The sequence below is a fragment of the Platichthys flesus genome, chromosome 17 (genome assembly GCF_949316205.1).
Source record: "Platichthys flesus chromosome 17, fPlaFle2.1, whole genome shotgun sequence".
Taxonomy (NCBI): domain Eukaryota; kingdom Metazoa; phylum Chordata; class Actinopteri; order Pleuronectiformes; family Pleuronectidae; genus Platichthys; species Platichthys flesus.
The window spans coordinates 5,747,321-5,772,100 of NC_084961.1; the positions used below are offsets into that span (position 1 = coordinate 5,747,321).

Here is a 24,780-nt window from a genome sequence, read left to right on the forward strand (position 1 = left end):
TTCACTCCTACAACATAGAGTAAATGAATGACATCTGCCAGGTTCCCAAAATAATAGGATTTTTACAGACTTCAGTAACTTTTGAACTTTAGATTTTAGATTGTAGGACCAAAACGGAAAAGAATTGTAAACTATAGAAGCACCGTTTTTTGATTTGACTAGAATAGACTGAACGGTGACAGGTACCAGAGCTCAGGACAATCTTGTTGTTTTTCAATAACAACTTGAAATTGTGTGATCACATTATGCTGCTTAAAATAGAGAACATTTTCTGCATCACTTGAACCGACAGGCTTCAGTCCTGCAGGTCACCTCAACCTGTACCTGTCAGGTCGAGACAGTCCCCTGACTCAGAATCTGCATTACACATATGTTGTCTATATTTGTCTTGGACTGTTTTCTGCTGTTAGTTTTGTTGTAACTTCCGCTCGATGGAGACATTGGGATCTAAAAATGCACATGCCACAAAAACAGAGCCCAGGGTGACTCCTCACTCCCACCAGGCCCTGATTGAACCGTGACCAGGGGACACTGATACTGAAGAAGACGGACAATATCTGATGACTTTGAATCAGCTGCTGTTGTTTTCTCGACTCGTGAGGTTTGGAGAGGGCTGGTGCATCAGTTGATTCTAAAAAAAAATTTAAAAAATCACACTTTTTCGTGTAGAGGCGAGGAACCAAGCAAACATCACACCAACAGGCGCACTCCCACATTAGGTTATCCCTGTCAAACTTTGAGAAGCACCCCAGAACCACCCACATCCCAGGAGAGAGAGTGTGAGCTAGAGGAAGAGGAGGAGGAGGAGGAGGCTGCACAGGCCAGGGAGGGAGGGAGTGGTGAGGGACTCCTATTCCTGTGTGCACGCGTGTGTGTTTGTCTATGTGAGTGTGTGTTTCTTTGCCATAGACAGGGGGAGGGAGGCTGGGGGTGTTTGTTTCCTCTCCTGTGTTACCGCACCGTCTGCGCCTCACCTCTTACTTTTAATTGGCTGTGGATGCGCTGTCACTATACGACAGCCGCCGGAGAAGCGCGCGCACATCACGCTTTCTGCACAGCTGAGTTTATAAAGCACCTGCACATGAGCGCGCGTGAACTTTGGTGCCTTTTAATTAAGGGAGATTGCCCCCCCCCCCCCCCCCCCCCACACACACACACACAAGTCCAAAATCATTAATGCCCAGAATAAAAAAACATTATTGATTATTCATTATCACATTAATTATCATAATTATTAAACCACTGGAACCTGTCTGTGCGTATTGATGTGTTGTGTTCACTGAAGACAGTTAATGTGTCGAATTCATCCCTGTCACGGACGCACATTGATTTTTGCTGATCCTCTTTCCGGTACCTTTGGCTCTGCGTTGATATCTGCGTAGTTTGGTGTAAACCTAATGTTTCTCTCGCTTTCGATCTCTCTCTCTCCGTGCACAGATCCCTCCCTCCTTCTCTCCCTCCCTCCTCCGTGCGCTGACACAGTCACTCTCACACTCGCACACGCCGGCGTGCGCTTACACACACACCCGCTCCCCCGCGCCCTCCCCTCGTCTCGGTGCTGTCTCATTCACTCCAGTTCGCCATCCACGCACTGACTCCGATTCGAAGGAAGGGAGGGGGGGCGGGGTTGGATATATACCTCCGAGAGGAGGCCAGTAGCTTCACTGAGACTGGACCCACTTGCAGCGCAAGGACCACAAGCAAGAAGACTCCGAAGCCGGGAGTAGAAGTACCAACAGATTTTATCGTGGAGCATAGAAAAGAAAAGACCAGCGAGACCTCATCGTTTTTTGGACTGTCTGCTGGAGCTCCGATTCAACCAATTTGCCTCTTCGCTACACGCCGGTTCCTCTGGATAGGCTGTGGCTGCTAAACAAAGTTGGTAGTAAACTCTTTGGAGTTTGGTAAGAGTCACTTTATATTTCTTCGCTTGTGAGAGTGGACTGCACTGGAGCTTGGGATCGAACCCCTCCGCACACGCCGGTCGGGCTTGGACCAAGCGCTTCATCCTTTTTACGCGCGGTTGCCGACGCTGCAAAAGTTTGTGTCCAGATCTGAAGACTCGTAAGATCAAGTCAGCAGCTGCTTCCGGAGCCCAGCTCCAACATACCTGGGTCCCCGGACAGAGAGCCACTGACCAAGAGCTGAGAGAAGACTCGTATCGAGGTGAGGAAACTTACTTTTAAACGCGTGTTTTATATTAATGAATGACTGTTTGACGAAGAGACACATTGATGATGAGTGTCGTGTGTGAATTTCTGAGTTTCATCCTGCCTTCTCAACTTTCTCAAGCTGTTGCTGCAATGTTCCAACTACATGCACCTGTTTAATCGCCTTTTACGCACATTTTACGCACATTTTACGCATTGTATGTTCCATTAAATACGTTTTCCTTACAGAGATTTAGATTTGAGTTTTTATTGATTTGAATTATAGTGCTGCTACATTGCTGCGTATACTGCCTATAGGTGCAGTAATACCTCCTGACGAGTGCAGCCATGCTGGATGAGGCCAGGTGAACGATCAGCAGGAGAAAGTTATACTCTGGCAACAGGTTGATCCACAGCACTCTATGATGTGCTTGTGCTGCAGGATATGCTCGGGTCCGGTTGTAGAAGATGTAACAGCTTCTACATTTACATAAATGTCATTTAGTTGATGATTTAGTTTATTTGTTCTGCTTGTCACACTTTTCTTTAAAAACAGGTTTTGAGCATCATATATCACTATGATACCTGGAGGACAATGTAAATACATCCTGTCTTGAATCTGAACAAACACACCCTTCTCTCAGCATGTTGTCTCCAGATGCTCAGGAGTTTAAGTCAGCAATCTGTTTCCCTTTTCCTGCTGGTTGCTTTTGCTGTCACACGGTTTTGCAACGAAGCTGCCCAGCACAGTTTCTTGCACACGTGTGCAGCTACTTGCCTCCGGGTGTACAGCAAAAAGAGAGAGCGTGTGCAGTTTATGGATGACGGATGACTTGTATAATGGCCACATAACTCCTGAGTTTGCCTCAAATTAAACAGAGCGACTATCAAAGGGTAAGAATGATGTCAGGAAACTGTTAACATCAGTCCATCTTTCTCTACCTGTTGCACACAAATCTCATCTTGAACAGAAGACTGAAGATTAAAAGCAACTATGTAGTTATAGTCTAGCTGGACAATCATAAGATGAACTCATAATCAGTTAGGGTTAGGGTTAGGGTCTAAATTTATTTCAGTTTCTATCTGATTTATCTTTTCATTGCTTTTCCTATAGTTAAATGTTAAATGACTTGATTGATGCTGCAGATATTCATTCATCCTAGCTTCTTTTGGGTTTATACCCTTAATGAGTTCTGCAAAGCTTTCTGTGTCTGTGGCAGGCGGCTACATAACTGTTTATAAAAATAGAGAGCATGTCGCTGACGGTTATTTTCAAGCTCGTTGCTTTGTTTTCACACCGATCTGCAGAAAATAAATGCTGTCTCCATAACAACAATCTGCTCTTCAGACCGCCTGCTTTGCAGAAATGTTGTTGACGACAGCAAATACACAAGGAAGAGAAAGGGCCAGAATTGTCGTGGAGGGGGGGGCAGGTAAAGGACAGCAAGATACACACTGAGTTCTCTTACGACATCTGGACCTCCTCTCTCTTGTAGCTGTGCGCCTCATCAGATGCCCATTCATGGAGCTTCCGGTTGTTGGGACGCAGGAGTGAGGCGGGAAGGAGGGAGGGAGGCATCCACCCACACAAAGCAGAGGTCTTTGCTGTGTTGCTCACAGAGAGGAGAGGGGAGGGAGGGATGGCGAGAGACAGGGAGGGAGGGAGAGATGTGAAAAGAACTGCGAGGAACGTAATTATGAGTTCTTCCCGACTGAATAGCACAGGTGCTCCTCAAAGCCAATGTCACTGCAGGCGTCAGTCTCCTGCACTGCCCCACTTCTTTATGATTATTACCTCAGTCACACACAGCAAACACAGGCTGTCACTGGTAAATCTTAGATAACACATCATGCGAACACTATCCCATGTCTGATCATACTTTTACTGTTTCAGGTGACGATGACTTTGCTCAATTAGTAGAAAAACATGAAAAGGAGAAGACCACTGGGTGCCTGAGGAACTTGTTGCTGAGCGACAGTGTTTTACTCCCCTCCTCTGGGCTCCAATGAGCAGCTCCTGTTATTTGAGCCGGTCCACTCGAGCACTCACACCGTTATATTGGCTCTGCGCTCTTTCTCCAGGTTCTATTAGTCATGCAGTGGCACAGGCTCGAGTCAAGTCCACATTCAGCATGTTTGCAAGATGAGTCAAATATGAATTATCGAGAGAACTGTAGATGCTTCATTTGACTGCATGTTGCCCATTTGCAGAGCAGCATCAGGTCCTGATTAGAGAAGCTTTAAGTGATTCACAAGTTTAAAACGTGCATGCATCTGCATTAACTTTCATGCATTTGCAAGAGTGGCTGTCATTTGTCATTCTGGGAGCATATTTCATTGCACCTCGTGCTCAGGTATGCAACGCAGGACAGATTTCCGGAGCACAGATGCCACAGCAGGATATGTAATCACACTTCACCGTGGACCCAGACCGACCATTTCTCTTGTTTACCACTCGAGTGAAGAGTGCATTGTACGAATAACAGAACTAATAAGTGTCTGTGGTTGCCAGTGGCAATGCCTCTATGAACGTCAGACTGACGCACATGATTCACGGATCGGTTCAGTGTGTGGGAGGAAAGAGCTCGGAGATACCAGCCTGCTGTGAAGGACTGTAATTGCAGTGGCAGAGCAATTATGTCCCGAAGAACTGAGCATTTAGATCATCGAATCTGCCCTGAAACACAATGATACTGATCACTGGCAAATCCCTGATGAATAAATATCATTTCCACAGTGGGTCCTATTAAAATGCATTCCACGAGTATTATGAAAATTGCACATTTGATTTGGAGAAAGCTCTTCTCCTGCATACTGATATTTGCTCTGATGATTTAGATTGTTGAAGCACGCTAACAGAATGTTGTTCCTGTGTTTCATTCCATGTTTCTCTGCAGCTCCTTTTCTGAAAGAGACATGACAGATTGTCTGAAGCTCTAAAACCTACAAGTCTGTTGATTCTTCAGAGAGGTTTTGAAGAGAAGTCAGAAGATCTGAAACAAGTGCAGTAACTTGCAACAAAGAAGATAAAAAAACATCTTGACTAAACCAGAAAGTACATCAGCATCCCTTATCTGAGCCGACCCAATGGCGTCGTCCGCTCTTACCGGCCCCTGTGTGGCCCTCGTCCTTCTTTGTTTTGGTTTGTCAACTTGCACCCCCTCCGGCCCCGCCTCGGCCACCTGCGCCACCCTGGAGCAGAGTCGCTTCTTCGGCGTGTTCTCCTCGACGACCACCTTGCCTTCCACACCGTGCTCCTGGACCCTGCAGAACCCCGATCCTCGCCGCTACACCGTCTACATGAAAATCACAAAGCCCACCGACTCCTGCGTGCCCCGCCAGATCAGAACCTTCCAGTTCGACTCCTTCATCGAGACCTCCCGCACCTACCTGGGCATGGAGAGCTTCGACGAGGTCGTTCGGCTGTGTGACGCTTCAACCACTGTCACCTACCTGGAGTCCAGCAAGCAGTTTCTGCAGATCCGCAAAGTGGCGCCAAGGAACGGGCTGGAGATCGTGGACGGGGAGAGCGACGGCAGCAACTTCAAGGCTGAATTTCTGGTCGTGGGGAAGAGGAACCCAAGCATGCCTGCCTGCCAGATGCTGTGCCAGTGGCTGGAGAAGTGTCTGTCCAGCAGCACCCATGATTATCCCTGCGGCATCATGAACACCCCCTGCCAGTGCTGGGAGGCCCCAAAGAGGAAACCAGGAAGCTGTTTCAGGGGCGGAGTCTACGTCGAGAACTGTGTGGCTGTTCCCAAAGACAACAGACGCGATGCTGAGATTATCAGTAAGTTCATTTGTTTAGTTTGGTTTGTTAAACTTGTTTTCAATGGGGAAAGAAGGAAAAACAAAAAAATAATCAAGAGGTCAGACTCAAACAATAACAGAGTGATTCTCCAGGTCTGTTGTGTTGTTTTATAACGACCCCTGCTGGACATGACTATCGTCTGAGGGAGGTCATGTTATCCAAGATCTCACATCTCTGTGGACCAGGCAGGCACTAATTGTTTGTCTGCCGAGGTTAATGATCCGTGTTCGCAGCACAGGGGCCCAGGCGGAGGATGTGCACTCCACCTCCACGAAGCAATGAGAAGTAAATCAAAGGTGCTCCAGTAATTTGCCACAGCATCTTGAGGCTTAAGTGGCAGAACCACACATCACAGGCGCTCCCTTTCTCTTAGGGAGACATGATCGATTTAATGCTTGGCAAGGTCAGGGGGGTTTGGAAGAGATAGAGAGGCCATTTTTTGTGCGATTAGGGTTTTGGGGGCTGGGGGGTGGGGGGGGGGGGGGGAGAGCACAGAGACCTCAGTCAGCTTGCAGCGGAAATCGGTGTGCAGCAATTCCGGTCGTCACGGCAACCCGCCGGTCGGCCTCACACGCCGCTCTGCCGTGGTTCACACGGTGAGTGGTTAAAAGCAGACAATCACCATTTCAAATGGAGCCTCTATCGGCCTGAGTGCTCGCGTCTGCTCGCAAAGAGCTTACTTTCTCATTCGCTGTTTATAAAACAAATATTACTCACTTCCTGTCTGCTTTTTTGAGTCAGTTGAATGAACCCGTTTGCACCTTTGCCTCAGTATCTGTTCTCATGTCGTCCTTGCAGAAGGCTGGGCTGGATGGGGTCGCTGGTCTGAGTGCAGCCAGGAGTGCGGCGGCGGAGTCCAGGTGCGCAGCCGGACCTGCCAGCCCGAGGACAGCGTGTGCAACGGAACTGTTGAAGAAGGACGCGCCTGCAACCCTCAGGCCTGCATTGGTAAGCCCACCTGTCAATCAGCTGGGGAACACTTGGCTGCAGGTGCCTCCAGTTCAGTGGAATAATCTTTGCAATCTTCTGATTCCCTCAGGCAAAGAGCGATCCAGGAGCCAGGGTCTGCGGGCCATCGTCGGTCTGAAGAGGGACAGCGCCGCTGAATCCAGCCAGGGAGTTGTTGCCCCCCAAACAGGTGAGATCACAAGGACCCTCAGCAAGCTGCGCTTCACTTATTGATAATTTATCCATAGAAAGTTTGAAGATTTCCCTCTAACACACGTTTTCTCCACAGTGGAGATTAAGACCGATGAGTGGACCTCCTGGAGTGCGTGCTCCATCACCTGTGGGGAGGGCTGGCAGGGTCGCACCCGCGTCTGTGCTACTTCCTCCTTCACCACCCAGTGCACCGGGCCCCTGCGTGAGAACCGCCTCTGCAACAACACCGTCGTCTGCCCCGGTGAGTGCCCGCTTCCTCCTCTGTGCTGTAAACGTAATGGATGGGGGGGGGGGAATAAAGAGAAAAAGGAGACTGTTATTCAGGGACCATACTTGGCCCAGTTTTTGAAGTTACACAATAATGGTTAAAAGTTGTTCAAGTTGCTTAATTATTTGACTTCAAGCAGCCACAAAGGAAAAGTAGATCAAGATAAGCAAACGAATTGCGGCGAGGAGACAGAAATTCAATATTTTAATACATTTCCTTGACTGTGTCAACATGTAGTGCCTTGTGAAACGGATTATGTGGAGGACTGCACCATCTAGTGGAGATTTCAGAATTTTCCTCAACTGTAGATTCTCTCTTCTACCTTCCTGTATTAAACTCATGCTGTTTGTGACCCGTGTGCAGTGAATGGTGCTTGGGACGAGTGGACCCCCTGGAGCCTGTGCTCATCCACCTGCGGCCGTGGCTACCGTGACCGCACCCGCACATGCAAGCTGCCCCAGAACGGAGGAGAGCCCTGCCGCGGCCCCACAAGACAAACCAAGTTCTGCAACATCGCCGTCTGCCCAGGTGAGTCATCTCGAGATCTTGAGAATGCGTCATGGTATTTCTATTTATCTGCTACCAAATACCAGAATTCCTGACTCTGGCAGTGATGCTTGACTCCCGACTTCACTCTATTCATGCTGTTTTGAGAGATAATTACACAAAGTATTGGCATAAACCCCCCCCGTCACAATCTGTGAGCACAGTGGCAGGTTGACATTACATCTGACACATCAACACAATAAAAGCCTCTGTTGGAATTAGTCAGTGGTTGATAGAGAACGGCCGGTGACTCACGCTGTGCTCATGGTCACTGAATGCGTTAGAAGCTCGGCTCTTTCCCTTTCAGCCTCCTACACGTGTGCTGAAAGGATTTCAGTTTGCACAGCTACTTCTTCTTCCCAGTGACGCTGGGCTGTTAACAGTTATTTGATCTCTGCGTTTCAGCAGATGTCTCTGTGCATCGCGGCTCGGGTCGCTTCCGGTTACTCGAACAACATCTGTTCGGCAAAATCATTATTTCTCTCTCTTCATGGTCCATTTAGAGTGATAGAAACATTATTTTGGCCAATCCAACCCTTTTAAGGCCACGTGATGTGCCTCACCGTCTTACAGGGCAACATATAGCAGCAATTACCATTGATTTCTTTCTCTGTTCTATTTCTAAAGTGCCTCAATTTTTCAAGGCAGTTCTTCTCCCGAATTTGAAACTGGAGCATGAAAAGTGTAAATCAATATTCCTTTTCCTTTATGTGTCTATTCCCTTTATTACAAATGCCCAGTAATGGATTTTCTTTGTAAAGTTCTGCTATGTAAGAAGAAAAAATTGTCATATTGTCCATAAAGAGGTAAACTTGATAGGACAGGTACATACAGCCAAGTTTGAAGGTTTCACTTGAACTGGAGTAGGTCATGTGAATTCTTAATGGCATCAGCGAGTTTGCCTCGATGCCTCCGGCCTGTGGGTCTGCCTCGTCCTTGCTCACTCTCCTGCATATGTACCATCCTTTGTCTCCCTCCAGTGGACGGATCCTGGAATGAGTGGTCCGGCTGGAGCGCGTGTTCTGCCTCCTGCTCCAACGGCACCATGCAGAGGACAAGGGAATGCAACGGACCCTCCTATGGCGGCTCTGAGTGCCACGGGGGCTGGAAAGAAACCAACAACTGCTTCCTGAAAGACTGTCCCGGTAAAGAGAAAAAAGAAAATTCCCATATTCAACAATCCCTGTGTAAATAAAAGACACATGAATTAGACGTGTGTGATTGAAAATGTCCTCTGTCTTTAGTTAATGGACGCTGGAACTCGTGGACCACCTGGAGCAGCTGCAGCAGGACGTGCGGTGGAGGCGATCAGCAGAGACACCGAGTGTGTGAGGGGCCTTTCTTTGGCGGAGAACATTGCCCTGGTGGGAAGGGAGAGCAGAGACGCTGCAGTGAGAAGAGATGCCCTGGTGAGTGACTTCAATTCACCACAATGAATTAGTGTGACTTCACCTTAACGCAGTCCAATCAGGAGATAAATTGGTCATCATAATGAATGCATTGTTCTCGTCACCTTTCAGAGCCCCATGAGATCTGCCCCGAGCAGAACACTGGAGAAGTTGTGTGGAAGCAAACCCCCGCTGGAGACATGGCTGCCATCGCTTGCCCCGCCGACGCCTCAGGTACAGTGACATTACACACAGCGATGTGTTGCGTTGATTGGATACACACACGTTAAACTGTTTGTCATGCCTGTCACACCAACTTCAAGCACTCTCTTTCTAAACGACAGGTATGATTCTGCGCCGCTGCACCCTGGACGCTGTAGGTCTCGCCTCCTGGGAGGCCCCATCTCACGTCAAGTGCGTCTCCAAGAACTACCAGAACATTCAGATGCTGGTAAGCCCCGAGAAGACGCCCCTTGTTGAGATGTTAAACAGCGGTGTAGACAAACCCGGCGCAGGTCAGAACATTCCGATTAACCTCCTGTCTCCTCTCCTGCAGTCGAGGGACTACGTCTCCAAAGCGCAGGTCGGCCAGAGCACGGACGGAGTCGCTGAGGTGATTTCTCGTCTGCGATTCTCCTCCGATGAGGGCACCAAGTACAGCGGCGACCTCATGGCCATCATGGAGATCCTGAAGAACACAACTGAGCTGTACAAGGGAACCAAGCTGAGGCTGAGCAGCGCTGATGTCGCGGTAAATTGAAATCATTCAAATAACCAAAATAATTGTATCTTCTTGGAATGTGTCTCTAGTGCTTCTCTTTGTGGTTAAGCTGGATTTGGAATCTTCTTACACCTGTGCCTCCGCTTTATGATCCACAGAACTACGTCCAGACCATCAGCGACTTACTGAACGAGGAACACCGTGACAAATGGGAAGAAGCTCAACTGGTACGTGATAAGAGGCTGTGCTTATGAGGGGGGGGGGGAAGAGGGAATGAAAAGTCTGTTATGTCGTCGTTCTGTAACCTTTAGACGATCACTCCCAAATGCAGGAGAGCTGGAGACGTATCTCAGATTACCCTGTTGTGAGAAACGTGAATTCAATGTCCAGAGGCTGACTTATTATCTATCAGTAGCTTATATCTCAGAAATGTTCCGTTACAACAAACCATACAGGACTTGTTTGACCACCTGTCGACACATTCCCTCTCCCTGTTATTTCTTATCGAGTTCCCTGGGAAAGATAAGAGTTGCACAAACACTGCAGAGAGCAAAACGCACATTAGTGCACACAGCGACCAGTGGGAGAGAAAGCGAGCGCTTGAAGGTGACAGCAAACGTAGAGGGAGCGCTAGCGAGACTGAACCAGGGAGAATCACTACGCCCACTTTGCAATCTGCGAGTGTCTCCGGCGTCCTACATACCGATGGCATTTGTGAGGGGACACAGGCGAGCACATCGCACACGCATGCACACACACACACACACACACACACCTTGCGCCCACATCAATGCAGCTCTGCGTCAGAGACACGCAAGTCATGCAGCCCTCCCTTCCACCGAGCGAGAGGACAGTGTATGAATCAACAGCCTGCCCATTTATGGACCTTCAGGAAGTTCTGGGGTTGCGTAGCAGCAAGAAGTGTGTTTCTTTATTCCCTGCTCCACTGCTGAGCGCTGTGAAAGAATAAGCACAAGCCGCTCTGTCATGAGAATAGAAAAAATCCAGACAGGGAGTTGTAATTATGAAAGAGCGGCCTCGTGCCTAATTAAACCAGTTGTGTCGACAGCTGTGCCCTTTTTCTAACCTTTCCCTCCTCTTGTTTTTTAAAATCCAGATGGGCGCCAGCATTAAAGAGTTCTTCAGCCTGGTTGAGGACTTTGTGAACATGATGGGGACGCAGATGAGCAGCTTCGAGGACGTCTACGAAGTCACCGAGAATTTCGGTGAGCCTTGAATCCCCCACCCCCCCCCCCCCCCCCGCCGCCACCAGCTGCCCCTTGTCTCCTCAGGATGATGTGTCCTTTAGTCCGGCCCCAGTGCATCAATCTTAATCTGGGGCCCGTTACTGAGTCCATACAAGCAGCAGCACAAAGCATCACTTAGCACCCTGACAGAGTCCATGGGCCTCACTACATCAGCATCAGTGTCATCTCCAAGATGTTCTGCATCTAATCACGAGTGTATTTCACATCACACATGGCTACTGGCAGGGACTTACCAATCCTGTTAAAAACACTGTGAGAGTAGCTGCAAGTTTCAAGCTTGAATCTCTTGTCGGTGACTCGTGTAACTGTTGTGGTGAAGGTGACATTCTCACAGGACTTAGTGGGAAGTGACACACATGACGCATGAAACACAACAAATGTCCTTGGCATCGTTGGCTTCAGTTCATTGAGATAAAAAAAAAAAAAAAAAGAAGAAATGTGTAGAAGTGGATGACGTCTAAGACAAAGTGTGTGAATCTGTGTCCTCCTGCAGTGCTGAGCATCCACAAGCGCCCGGCCACCACAAACTCCAACTTCACCTTCCCCGTGAAGGGCTGGAGGGGCATGCTGGACTGGGTCAGGAACTCCGAGGAGAAGATCTCAGTGTCCCGGGATGCTTTGTCCATTAAGCAATCTGGTGAGTTCCCAGACGCGTCATTTATTCTGCAGATCAACTGATCTTCCGTTTTATGCAATTGAATCTAAAATCTGGTGTTTTGTTCTTTCCCAGACGGCAACAGCACTTTTGTGACCGGCATCGTCCTCTACAGGAACCTGACCTCCATCCTGTCCTTCCAGAGGTAGGACCGCTCTCCTGCTTTTTATCAAACTGACCATTCACCATAATCCTTCTTCCATAAAGCCCCATGTGCACCAACGCTGACCGTGTCACCTCCTCCCTCTCCGCAGCAACTCCACCCTGCTCAACTCCAAAGTGGTGACGGTGATCGTGAACCCCACCACGACTCTCCTGTCCTCCCCGGTTGAGATCGAGTTCCCCCACCTCCAGAATGTAAGTTACCCAATCTAACGTGGTAGCATCCCCCCCCCCCGCTGCCCCTCCTCCGGGTGTATGCTCACCGCCACGTACACGGCCTGACATTTTGTTGACATTTACAGCGACACTGTGACTTTTTACGTACGACTGGTCAGTGAGGATGATGATGATGATGATGATAAATCACAGATCACGTGCAAGTAATTCATCTGCGGCAGCCGGCGAGACGCTGTTTTTAGTTCTGTACTTCGTATTAACGTGGGAGGGTGGCCAGGAATATCGGCGGGTGGGGTGGGGTGGGGGGGGGCGGTGGCAAGCTGTTGCATCTCACACGTTTGATAGTACAGTGTCCCAGCCTACGTGTGTCCCCTCTTTTTCTATTTTGCTGTGGAGATCCCTCGCTCACTTCTTCTTCTTCCTCTCCTTTTCGCAGGGCACCATGAATGAGACGTGCCTGTCGTGGGACGAGAGCGAAACGTAAGTGTCTCCTCTTACTCATCGACCCCACGTGTTCTGTCCTGCGCCTCGGCTGATCTGAGGCCCGGCGTTGTTCATCGTCTGTCAGTCACTCATCTGTCACCGCCAGCAAACGTTCAACCGGCCCCCTAATGGGAGACAGAGCAACAACGCTTCAGCCATTTGAAAATGCCAAAGTCATTTCGGACAAGGAGGAGAGAGGAACGGCCCGGTGTGTTGGCTCCCCGGTTCGTCTCACATGCTGACTGCCCCAAACAGGCTGGGGGGGGGGGGGGGGGGGATAAATACACTAATGACCTCATTACATACATCAGTGAGTAAATCCACCGGCAGCATCCCTGCAGGTCACACCACAGAGTGCCAACCCGACAGACAATGGCCCCTCTCCCTCCCTCGCCCTCTCCGCCCATTCGTTCATATGTCACCGCCGAGCTTAATGACTGTGACAGCTCGAGAGTTTTAAAGGACGCTTACACACATTCAAATGACTTAGGAGAGCAGCTCCTGGTGGCCGGGCCCGGGATCAATCAGCCCCGGGCCCACTCTGTCCTCCTCGAGAACTCACAGGTGGACCATTTGCATATAGATAGACTTGTCCCCCCCCCCCCCCCCCCCTTCTCCCTCACACACACACGAACACTTTTCCACATAAACTATAACAACCAGAGTGGAAGCATAAGCAAAGGCAAGAATGAATCAAAAGGAGAAGCTGTAATTAACTCGTACACTTTCAGAGGGAGGGCCAAGTGCCTCCAGTCAAATTCTGTTCATTCCTGACAGCGGATGTGATTAACGGCTGGAGAGGGAGAGGGACGGCGGAAACGACAGAGGAGGAAGCTTCTGGCTGAGGGGGGGGGGGGGCAGTTCAGGGTCAGGGCTTGTGTAACATAAAAACAAAAGATGGGACCACGCCTGCTTCTTTTTTTTTTTTAAAAGGCCCAGTTTGCATCACACACATCTGGATGATGTGACGGCCTGGAGGCTGCTAGCATTAAACGCTGCAGCCCAGCCTGTGTAAGACACCATTCCAGTTAACTGGCTTCATGATATCCCCCCCCCTTGCGGCTGTCCGACCATGACGCTCTGTACCAGGCTGGACCTGCTGGCTATGATGCCCCTTTGTGTTCACCAGTCAGTCAGTCAGTCAGTGGGAGCCTGAGGGCGCAGCCTCAACCTCCTCTGTGCTCGCTGCTCTCCGGCTTTTGCTGCTCACACACGAAGGCTGGAGATTGATTTTTTTTCTTCGGCTTAAAGTCGAGATCTGCACAAAAAACACTGCAGATTAAGAAGTCAATCTGAAATCAGACAAGGGCATCTCATTCGAAGGGGCCACAACGAAGCACTCGCTGCTTTCACGCTGTTTGTTCTTCATGTGTTCATCTCTGTCCTGTGATCTGTTAAACAGGAGCCAATGTTTCCGTGTTTATTAAGTTGTTTCAGAAAAAAAGTTCAGAGCCGAGTCCCTCGTCTTCACGCTCCCTCCTCCTTGCTTTCTCAAAAGAGGGAACACATTGTCCTTTGTCGCCCCTGTGCCCCGGCCAAGTGTTGCCAATAATCTGGTGTCAAGCGAGGAAAGATGAGCCATAAGGGGGGCCGATACAGATTATGCTAACATTGAGATTTATGAAAGGGGCCTATCATCATTAATCCCGGCAAAGATGGCTATTAATCACATAAACGTGAAAGCCATTATCAAAGCTGCCTGGGATGCAAGTGAGCGCCCTCAGGTTACAGAAAAATAATATTTGTCTTCATCACACCGGAGCACAGAAGTGATGTCAGTGGATTAAAATGGCTTATTAAAAAAAAAGTAGATTTATATGCAAGTGTGCTGCTTGAAATTCAAATCACACTGACCTATCATAAGCAGAATATACCAAGTGTGTGTGTGTGTGTGTGTTTCTTTTTCTTTTTTTTGTTATGTGATATTATGAGACCTTCCCTTCACATGAGGGGCTCGTCAGATGCCTCCTCTCCTCCTAACCCTGTTCCCTCTCTCCTTCCCTGTGCAGTTCCTCGCTGCTCGGCTCGTGGTCGGCTCGGAGCTGCAGATCGGTGCCCGTTCATTCATTCAGAACCAAATGCGTGTGTGACAGCCCCTCCACCTTCGCCATTTTAGCGCGCATCAACTTCGACTCGGTAAGTCTCCCCGGTCCGCTCGCGAAAAAAAAAATCTGTGGTCGTTTTTATCTCCTGCATCTGAAATGTTTTATCCGTGCACGGTGTGAATGCGGTGCGGTGTGATCGACTTGTTGTTTTGTCATGCAGCCGGAGGGTTTTGTGTGTTCTTCCTCTGCCGTAGCGCAGCCGCTTTGTCTCCGTGCAGGTGCCGCTGCTCGGACACGGATCGATTTGATTCTAATTAATCTGATCGTCGGGTGGAAATAAACCACGCAACGTGTTGATATGCGGGCATATTGCATGTGCGGGTTTTTTTCAAACTAAAGCTCCGGCGATTTGCACATTTGACGTGTCTGTTCGTGCAGGAGCGAGTCAATGTGATTCTTGCAATCAGCTGCATAATTGAAGAAGAAGAAGGAAAAAAAAGGATAATAGCGTATTGCAGCAATGGGAGAGGGGGGGGTCTCTTATGCATTAGACATTTTGCTTGTGCATGAACATTTAGACACACAGACATGTTTTATTGATCGTTGTGTAATGATCGTTGTGTAATCAGCGGTAACATTTAATGCCCGATTATGCAGGTTTTCTAAATTATGTGTGTTCACAGTTCGAGCACCTGATGTTTCCATCATTGAAATCTGCCAATAGATATTAGCTTTTTTTTTTTTATGCATGCGCAAAGACAATGTGTACCCCCCCCCCCCCCCCCCCCCCCATAGACTGTGGTGCCTGTAAAGCTGCTCCATCTCCAGTTGCCTTGGTAACGGCTTCTGCAGGCAAACTCCGCCTGTGTGATTTTTCTTTTGATAACTGAGGTGCTGAGGGAAACACACACACACACACACACACACACACACATAAAGCCCCCCCCCCCCCCCACTTCCCTCCTCCTCTCTCCTCCGAACAGCCACCCCCCCCAGGACTGTCCATCTCTGCTGTGCATCTGACTGCTGCTGCTGCACAGTCGTGGGGGAAGGAAGCAACAGATATTTATCAGTTTGAGGAAATTCCGATTTGAAGTTTGAATCTCTTAATTTCCTCCTCTCTTCTCGTTATGCGTCGTGCAGTCGGAGGCAGAGCAGCTCGCGGCGGCTCCGGACTGCAGTGCTTTTCTGCGTCTGAATCAATTCCCTCTCCAACCTGTTGTTTACACCCCAGATTTGATTTGTCCTGCAGTTGCCAGTCTGAACAGCGCCGCCCATCTTTTTGTTATAGGGCTGCACATGCCCCCCCCCCCCCTCCCAAGACAGTAAAAAAGGCAGCTGCGCCAATCATTCCCTCTGCCAATATCTCTGAATTCTCGATTACGTCCACCTCCCTCCTCCTCTTCCTCCTCCTCTTCCTCCTGCTTGTTCAATCTTCCTCTTCGGCCACAGCAGCGAGTCTTAAAATGACAGCCAGGCGGACCAATGAGAGACAGACGTCTGGTCATGCATTGATGGCTCCCCAGCCCCCGCCCACCTCTCCGTCTCTCCATCCACCCTTTGATGTGAGCCATGGACGTTTTCAATAACATCTTCCCTGCGAGACATATGAGGGAGAGAAGGGGAGCGGGGGGGAAACGGGCAGATACCGCAGTGTGTGTGTGTGTGTTGCAGCTCTCGCTCACTGTGGTCTGGCTTCAAGACTCATGTGCGTTGGACACATGATGGTCTACAGGGAGCATTTTATATAGTTAGTACAGAAGAGCCTCTTAACCACTGGGGTGATTGAATAGAAAAATCCAAGACGTTAATGTTTAAAGTTTTTTTTCACGTGCCTCGTCTGTGCTCGAAATTAGAACATGTGATTCAGTCAAGGACAGGCAGAAGACATTCTCCATATTTGGGTCAATCTGGCTGACTGGATTTCATTCAGAGGTCCACGGTGGAAGCGTCAACCCAGATATAGAGATTGTGAAGCGAGGGAGCAGAACACACTGTATCACCCATTTCTTTTTCATTCCCCCCCCAGATATGGTTAAAGCTAAAAAAAAAAGACACTCTGACTCTATATCTACCATCTGTTTTGGGGCGCTTCTGATGAAGTCGGATAGATTCCGAAGCAGATTTGCCACTAAATTAGTCTTTGGCTGCCGTAGGCCGGCCTTCACCAGCTGTGCTTCTTCAATATCACCCCAGAGAGGAACAATCCTTCATGGCTCAGTGTTGTGCCATTTAGATGTTCTGCAACACTATCAACAGTGGCAGAAGTATTAGGAGCCGGGCGTCACACACGCTCGCAAAATGAGAATTTATGGACGTCATAAATCAAACGAAGGCCAAAGCAGCGTCCATTTCTTTCCCCTCTCGCTGGGCTAATTTGAAACCTGCAGATTTATTATATTCCATTTTCTCACTCACCTTTTTGGAGCCACTTGGCCCTTTCTCACCCATTTCCCTCTCAGCTCATTATCCAAAAATGAAATCACACCATTTGCCGACGATGACTTCTCCATTCCGAGCCCGGGCAATTTATCCTTCACACGCTTTGTGGTGATAACAACTTGATCCGATGTGTTAAATTACCTTATTACAGCCCCGAGTAGGTGTGAGACAGACCGAGATTATAGATGCATTGAATCCACACCAATGGGGGTTCGCAGGTTGTTTTTTTGTCAGGCCGGGCAGATTCCCAAGGAGCTGTGAGATTTGTGTGTGCAGCCGTGACCCGTCAGCGCTCCGGGTCAACGAGCAGCAGGGACGACAGGCGAGAAGTCGGCCCCGTCTCCGTTTCCTCCACCAGAGGTTCGGTGCCAGGGCCGTTTGAAACATGGGACAGTCACCGCCGCTGGCAGTGGCAGGCGCTAAGCTGCTGTCAGGAGATCAGAAGGGCAGGTGGCGGCAGATTAATGCACAGGTGATAATGGTCCACCTGTTCACACCAGCGGGGGGGGGTGGGAGCTGCGGCTCGGCACCGACGCAGCGACAAGATGATAAAAAGGGCGAGAGGAGAGAGACTAGCTCGGGATGTCTGTCAGTGATGAGAAGGTTGCCACTGCAGCTCAGACTAATGATTCAATACAGCGGCCCCTCCTGAGCTGCCCCTGGGACTTGGACTACCCCCCCTCACACACACACACACCCACTGAGATGTATGTGCAGTATCCTCCTCGCCTCATTTGCTGACTCAAAAGCTCAATGGAGGAACGCAGTGACCCTGACCATTTGTTTAGTTTGCCGCTCCATCTTTCTGACGTGTTCACCTTGAGGTCACCTTGCCTCATCCGTGGCCTGATTGTGCCATTCAGCTGTTTGCCTACAGGGAGCTGTCTGCCGTTCCAGATAGCACAACCCAGAGGCTTCGCTTGTGTGTGTGTGTCTGTGTGCACGTGTGTGTGGATGTGCGCGTGTGTGTGTGTATATCTCGGTGCTGCTTTGCCCCAGTGTGAATGCAAACAGCTCTAAGTCTGTTCATGTCTCCTCTCTGCAGATCATGGACAAGTCACTGCTCCCGTCCGTGACTCTCATCGTTGGCTGTGGGGTCTCCTCTCTCACCCTGCTGCTCCTCATCATCATCTATGTCTCCGTGTGGAAGTAAGTACCCCCCCCCCCCCCACGAACAAAGCCTGACTCCAACTATACCCGCTGCACGTTTTTGCTTTCTCTCTCCTCTACCCCTGTACTCACTCTTTCCTTCTCTCTCCTCCAAAACCTCCAGGTACATCCGCTCCGAGCGCTCCGTCATCCTCATCAACTTCTGCCTCTCCATCATCTGCTCCAACGCCCTGATTCTCATCGGACAAACCCAGGCTCGCAACAAGGTAAGGCCCCGCTCGTCCACCCAATCCTAACCTCTTGTTAAACCCCTCTCTGAGACCCACTGCTTTGGGGACCTTCGCAAGTAGCGGCGCCACTGACACAGATTTCTCCTCTGTCCCCCTCCACCTTCCCTTTCCTTACCACAGGTGGTGTGCACTCTCGTAGCTGCTCTGCTGCACTTCTTTTTCCTCTCCTCTTTCTGCTGGGTGCTGACAGAAGCGTGGCAGTCCTACATGGCCGTCACCGGTCGTCTGCGCAACCGCATCATCCGCAAGCGCTTCTTGTGCTTAGGCTGGGGTAAGAGCAGCTCTCTTTAGCTTCCTCTCATCCCTTCTCTCTGTTTTTCCTCCCCTTTTGCACTTTCCTCAATAGCTTCTTTTTTTTAAAACCTTTTAACGTTTCTTTCTGTCTTTTTGTGTTATCTTGCAGGCCTTCCCGCTCTGGTGGTGGCTGTGTCAGTGGGTTTCACAAAAGCTAAGGGATACGGCACCGTCAACTAGTAAGTGCAATGCTTAACCTGCCAGCTTTGCATCTTCCCTTTTCACTCCTCCTTCAGTTCAGACATTAATATTCTCCCTCCCTTGTTTCTCTAGCTGCTGGCTCTCCCTCGAGGGCGGACTCCTCTACTCCTTTGTCGGCCCGGCTGCAGCTGTTGTTCTGGTGTGTATTCTGACACTGACGTCCCACAATCCATCAGAATCACACACAGTCATTTTCTAAATGCATTACCCACTATTACATTTTCTCATCTATGTTCTTTTCTTGTTCTTCTTCACGCAAACAGGTGAATATGGTCATTGGTATTCTGGTCTTCAACAAGCTGGTATCCAAGGACGGCATCACTGACGTGAAGCTGAAGGAGAGAGCTGGGTAGGTCCTATTGATCCTCTCTGTAGAGTGTTGCTCTTATCACCCCCCCCCCCCCCCCATCAGTCCCATTACGGGTATATTGATGATGTGCTTTGATATCAAGGCTTACAATCAAAGAAGAGGAGGGGAATAGATCTGAGCCAGTAGAGAATCAGTGCTGTGTGTGAGCCTGTTGAGTTAAACCCGTTCCTCCCCCCCCCCCCCCTGCAGAGCGTCACTCTGGAGCTCCTGCGTGGTTCTGCCTCTCCTGGCCCTCACCTGGATGTCCGCCGTCCTCGCCATCACCGACCGCCGCTCGGCCCTCTTCCAGATCCTCTTCGCCGTGTTCGACTCGCTGGAGGGTTTCATCATCGTCATGGTTCACTGCATCCTGCGCAGAGAGGTAAGAGACAAGACAAAACATGCAGATGAGATGAAGTGACAGGAATAATAAAAAGTTGTTTCTCTTGTTGGTCATATTTATGAAGTTACACGAGCTGACTTTTTTCCCCCCGCCCTCCATCCATTAGGTTCAAGAAGCTGTAAAGTGCAGAGTAGTTGACCGCAAGGACGATGGCAATGGAGACTCTGGCAGTTCCCTTCACAATGGCCACTCCCAGCATATGGTACGTTTCTTGGCTTATTGCCTTTTTAATGTCTTGAGTGCCTTTTGTGTTTTGCCTCTAAATGGATATGTGCATACATTAGGCACTGATAGAACATCTCTTATTCTTTCATCAGCAGTCCGATAGCGAAAAGGATGGAGATTCGAGCAGACAAGGTAAGCCCTTTTTCTTGCTCTTAACCATTTCCCATTTGCATTTCTCTTAGCCTTGCACTTAAAACATCTCATCATGCATAAAAAGAGGACACATTTATTGAGCCAATATTTCAGATGTGGCCTGGTTCTTTATTATCTTTTAACTCTGAAACCATTTGTCCTAAAAGGAATGAAGAGCTCCTCTGAAGAGAAGATGCCCCCTCCTCAGATGCCTCTTCCTATGGGCTCCAACTTCCACACCCTGCCATCCAACCCCAGCAAGGGCCACATGCATGCGCTCCCTGAATACTCCAGCCACACCCTCACCCTGAAGAGAGAGAAGACCCGGCTGGTCGGTGGAGTCGACCCCTGCGGAAAACCGGTGTACGTCTGCGAGGGGGAGATCTTCCAGCAGCTGGACGCGGATCTCGCCCGGGCTCAGGCAGAGGGAAGCGGCTCCGACGGCAGCGGCTACGTCCTCATGCCCAACACCACCTCCACGCTCAGGTCCAAGCCCAAAGACGACCAATCGAAATACAACATCAGCGTGGAGCAGATGCCGCAGGCCAGGCTGATGCACCTCGGCGGGCCCTTTGCCGAGCCACAGGCCGCTTTCGGGATGAAGTCGATCCCCTCAGACCAGGTCAGCGTGTCGTACTCGGAGAGAGACTCGCCCATCCAGAACATCCACAACATGTCCAGCGAGTCTCACATCACCCACAGCAGCCTGGAGAACACATTCGAGTCCATGAACTCCATGATGTCCAAGAGCGAAACCATCTCTACGCTCTCCATGAGCTCCTTGGAGGTAAGTTCCATGAAGCAATGTGACCTGCGGCAGAATACACGCTTTGATGAATTCTTGTGCTCAATATTTTATCTGATATTAAACCAACTTTCTCTCTCTTTACTTTGCAGCGACAGAAATCCCGATATGCTGAGCTGGACTTTGAGGTGAATATTGTTTAGTTACCATTGGCTCTATAGCTTATAAATGACACGTGTTATATATGAAACGTACAATACTAGATCTGAATTTTAAATGTCTTTGTCTTTGCTTCCTGTAGAAAATAATGCACACGAAGAAACGCCACCAGAACATGTTCCAGGACCTGAACAGGAAGCTCCATCACGCTGAGAAAGACCGAGAGTCGCCTGCTTCTGACAGCAAGGTAACGCATCATGATGGTGTGATCATCTCCCATTTCCATAGACATTCATTCCCAGGAAATGCTAAGCAAAAAAAAAGGAAAAACGGAGGCAATTATAATGTTAAAATAATTCTTTGATCTAAAATGACCTTTTCAAACAACCAGTGATCTGTGTATTGAACTGCGGTTGTCATTACTTGGAGGTCATTTGAATAAGGATTTATTTTCTTCCTTCCTTCTTACAGTCTGTGAGATGGAGTGTGTCCTCAGGAGGAAGTGACAAAACGAACCACAGCGTGAGTGTTTATTTACAACCTCACACAAACCTCTAATTTACTGCCTGTAGATGAGACACAGATATTACACTTGCCTCAAGGAGGAATGATTTCCTCCCCCCTCCAAATGACAATATGACTTTCATTATTAGAAAATCTCTTTTGACGTTATGAAACCCATCACATTTTTTATTAAATCAGTTAAATAGCTCGGGGGTTGATGAGCGACACCGGTGCTAACGTGCTTCCTCCTCTTTCTGCTCCAACAGGACAAACAGCAGGCTCCTCTGGAGAGGCCGTGGGAGGGAGTCCGGGGAATACCACAGTCACCCCCTGCTTGGGTGCGCAAAGACCTGGAGCCCCTCGCCGCCTCGCCCCTGGAACTTCACTCTGTGGATTGGGAGAAAACCAGCACCAGCATCCCCCTAGTCGGGCAGGACATCATCGACCTGCAGACAGAGGTCTGAGGGGGAGGAGGGGGGCGAGCGAAGCCACCTGATTTCACCTTAGTCACCTTTTTGGTTTGGGAACGTGATCCTGCAAGGATAGAGTAGAGGAAACCATGAGAGGGAGGAAAAGTGAGGAAGTAGGCCCCAGAATCAATGTCTTCAAACCCTCAGCCAGAGCAGAGAGCGACGGAAGAGTGGAGTTGGTGATGATGGGTCGTTTATGTAGCTTCTCCGTGTGGACTTAAAGTATCTCGTGTCAGAGTGCTCTGGTGGGCGCGGGGTTAGTGGAGTGTCCAGTGATTTCCATGGACCAGGACTGGCTGTGGTTCACTGGGAGTTTTTCCTGAACCCCTCCAGCCTGGGCTCAGAAGATGTGGTCGACATGTCTGCGCTTCTTTTTTCCTTCAACCTCGACTTTGGAGAGAAATGTTCTGACATTAAAAAACAAACGGCGCGTCCTCCCTGCTTCTCGGGGGGAGTGGCCGGAACTCTTGGCTGCTTCTCGAGCAGCCGGGGTCACCGTCCAAAACGAGGCGTGAGAGCAGAAGGGACCAGTTTCATGTTGGGAGTCCAACACTCATTTTTGCTTTTTTTGCAGTTTTTGTGTTTATTTGTTCTGCTTCGTACCTTGAACTGCTACAACAGATCTGAATATGAGACTCTGAACTGAGACAACTTAAATGAAGCAGACAATATTTTTCTCCGCTTTTACCACCATGGTTATTATTATTATTATTCCAATGATTATCATTGTTATTGTCATTATTGAGTTAAAAGCCTCCATTTAGATTTCCCATTCCCCACATGACTGTCGGGCACAAGTTTTATTGTTATTTAACAGTCACATACAACATTTGGCTCAAAAGATCAGTAGAATGTTCTGAGCCCACGTGGACTGCATCGGGACAACGAGTGGTGGTGATGGAGGTGGCGTTTAAGTTACCCAACACGTCCTGGTTTCTCCAGCATTCCTATTCTCAACCAAAACACCAGCACCGGGATGAACACAGACTCTCACACAGGAAGAGCAGTGTAATCTTGGGAAAATGCTGGTGGAAAATAAGAGGAGGCGTTGCAGTAGGGGGGGGGGTGGGGGTAGCAAACCTCCGCCCTCTCTCAGCTGGCACAAGATGCAGGCTCTTCCATGTGGCACATATATACAAACGGCTCCGAGGAGACCTTTCATCAACGCCCTTTTGTTTCTCAGCCTTGCAGGACTCTTGGACAGAGCAGAGGCTCCCGGCGCTGATGGCCACTTCCAGCCCAGCGTCGGGTCCTCAAGACTTTAACACGTTTGTGTTTTCAGCCATCAGTGTGAAAAAGTGCAATATGATGGGTGCTTGATGCTCAAGCAGGACTGATATTATCATTTAGGCAGGAGTTTTTTCTTACCGATGTTTTAAGAAGTTTTATACCATCTTCCGCATATTTACAGGGCATAAGATGCTTTATGAGAATATTGTATGACAAATCTGTATTAGTAATTCAAGGAATTTAATCGCTAGAGATTTGTTAGCACAAGACTCCATATTTGGAGCTGTGACAGGTAGATAATTGTACTTCTATAAAGTAAACATTATACTATAGAATGAACGATATTAATATCTCTAAACCGTGCTTCAGGATGTTTGTTATTACTCGCCGCTGTGTAGCAACGAGTAATTGATCCTCATGTCTTCTGTACCAGTGTGTTTTTAATAACCTTGTCAGTAACTCAACAGTATGTATTACCAGCCAATTCCCATGTCCCTTCCAATGAGTCCGTCCTGGGCGCAGCCTGATTCATACCTCGAGTTACACGTATTGAAGACCCATTTGTATTTCCTTGTCTCGACTTTGTTTTTTTATGTTCTGTTTTACCTTCTGTCAGTGTACAGTTTTCACAGCACAACATGAATGTGACTTATTTCTAATAAAAAACTAATATATATTACATGAAGACTGTGGTCCTCAATTATTCACCAGTGGTTGAAATACAACTTTAAAATCTCATATTCTCTTGAGGACTTTCAGGAATCTGAACAAACGGCTCCTGCAGAGTCACGTTGGCCTGACAGCTCAATCTGAAGCCTAAAAATAAAGTTCAAACGCGGGATAAGGAACAAACTGCAGCGTGTGGAGAGTGCGGCAGAACATGAAGAAATGCATTTTGAACTCCTGCCACATTAAAGCCTCTGGCAAACATGCCACCCTAAATATAGACGTGATATGCAGGACGGGAAAAAAAATCTCTGGTGATAGAAGTGCAGTTCTCAGGTCTATTTTGATGCCTTGAAAGGAGGCGGAGTCATTAAAGCGAGAAAAAAAAAGATCTGAAAAGTTGAGCAATGAGAAAACAAACAAATTTGACAGAGGACAGAATGTGACTCCGGCCTCTTTAGAGAAAAGGAAATCTACCCGGTGCAAATTTAGTTTTGCCGACTTTGTCCGCGGTAATGAGACTGAGCTTTCTCTTCTCCATAATCCCTTCTTTGTTTGACTTCAACACTGTGCTGTTATTCTGCTGCAAGGCGTCAGCAATAGGAGATTTACATCATCCATTTGTCGAGCTCTGCTAATTTGGTGGGGTCAGCTGGAGAGCCGGCTGGGTACTGTGATTCACTATGGGTGACATTTCTCATATTTGTTAGCACTTCAGAGGACAC

General features: G+C 48.8%; 1 protein-coding gene across 1 annotated transcript; it reads left to right on the plus strand.

Annotated features, from left to right (window-relative positions):
* Positions 1-5,237: 5,237 nt before the first annotated feature.
* Positions 5,238-24,054, plus strand: LOC133972904 (adhesion G protein-coupled receptor B1-like). The gene is made up of 31 exons (XM_062410518.1): positions 5,238-5,940; positions 6,760-6,909; positions 7,001-7,099; positions 7,199-7,363; positions 7,754-7,918; positions 8,917-9,081; positions 9,181-9,345; positions 9,457-9,558; positions 9,669-9,775; positions 9,881-10,075; positions 10,204-10,272; positions 11,163-11,271; positions 11,807-11,950; positions 12,044-12,113; positions 12,223-12,325; positions 12,744-12,787; positions 14,800-14,926; positions 18,323-18,426; positions 18,551-18,653; positions 18,798-18,948; positions 19,081-19,150; positions 19,245-19,311; positions 19,436-19,521; positions 19,732-19,903; positions 20,031-20,126; positions 20,242-20,281; positions 20,449-21,068; positions 21,179-21,214; positions 21,328-21,432; positions 21,657-21,707; positions 21,956-24,054. The coding sequence occupies exons 1-31, from the start codon at positions 5,238-5,240 to the stop codon at positions 22,151-22,153; spliced, it is 4,581 nt and encodes a 1,526-aa protein (XP_062266502.1). The 3' UTR covers positions 22,154-24,054.
* The last annotated feature ends 726 nt before the right edge of the window (positions 24,055-24,780 follow it).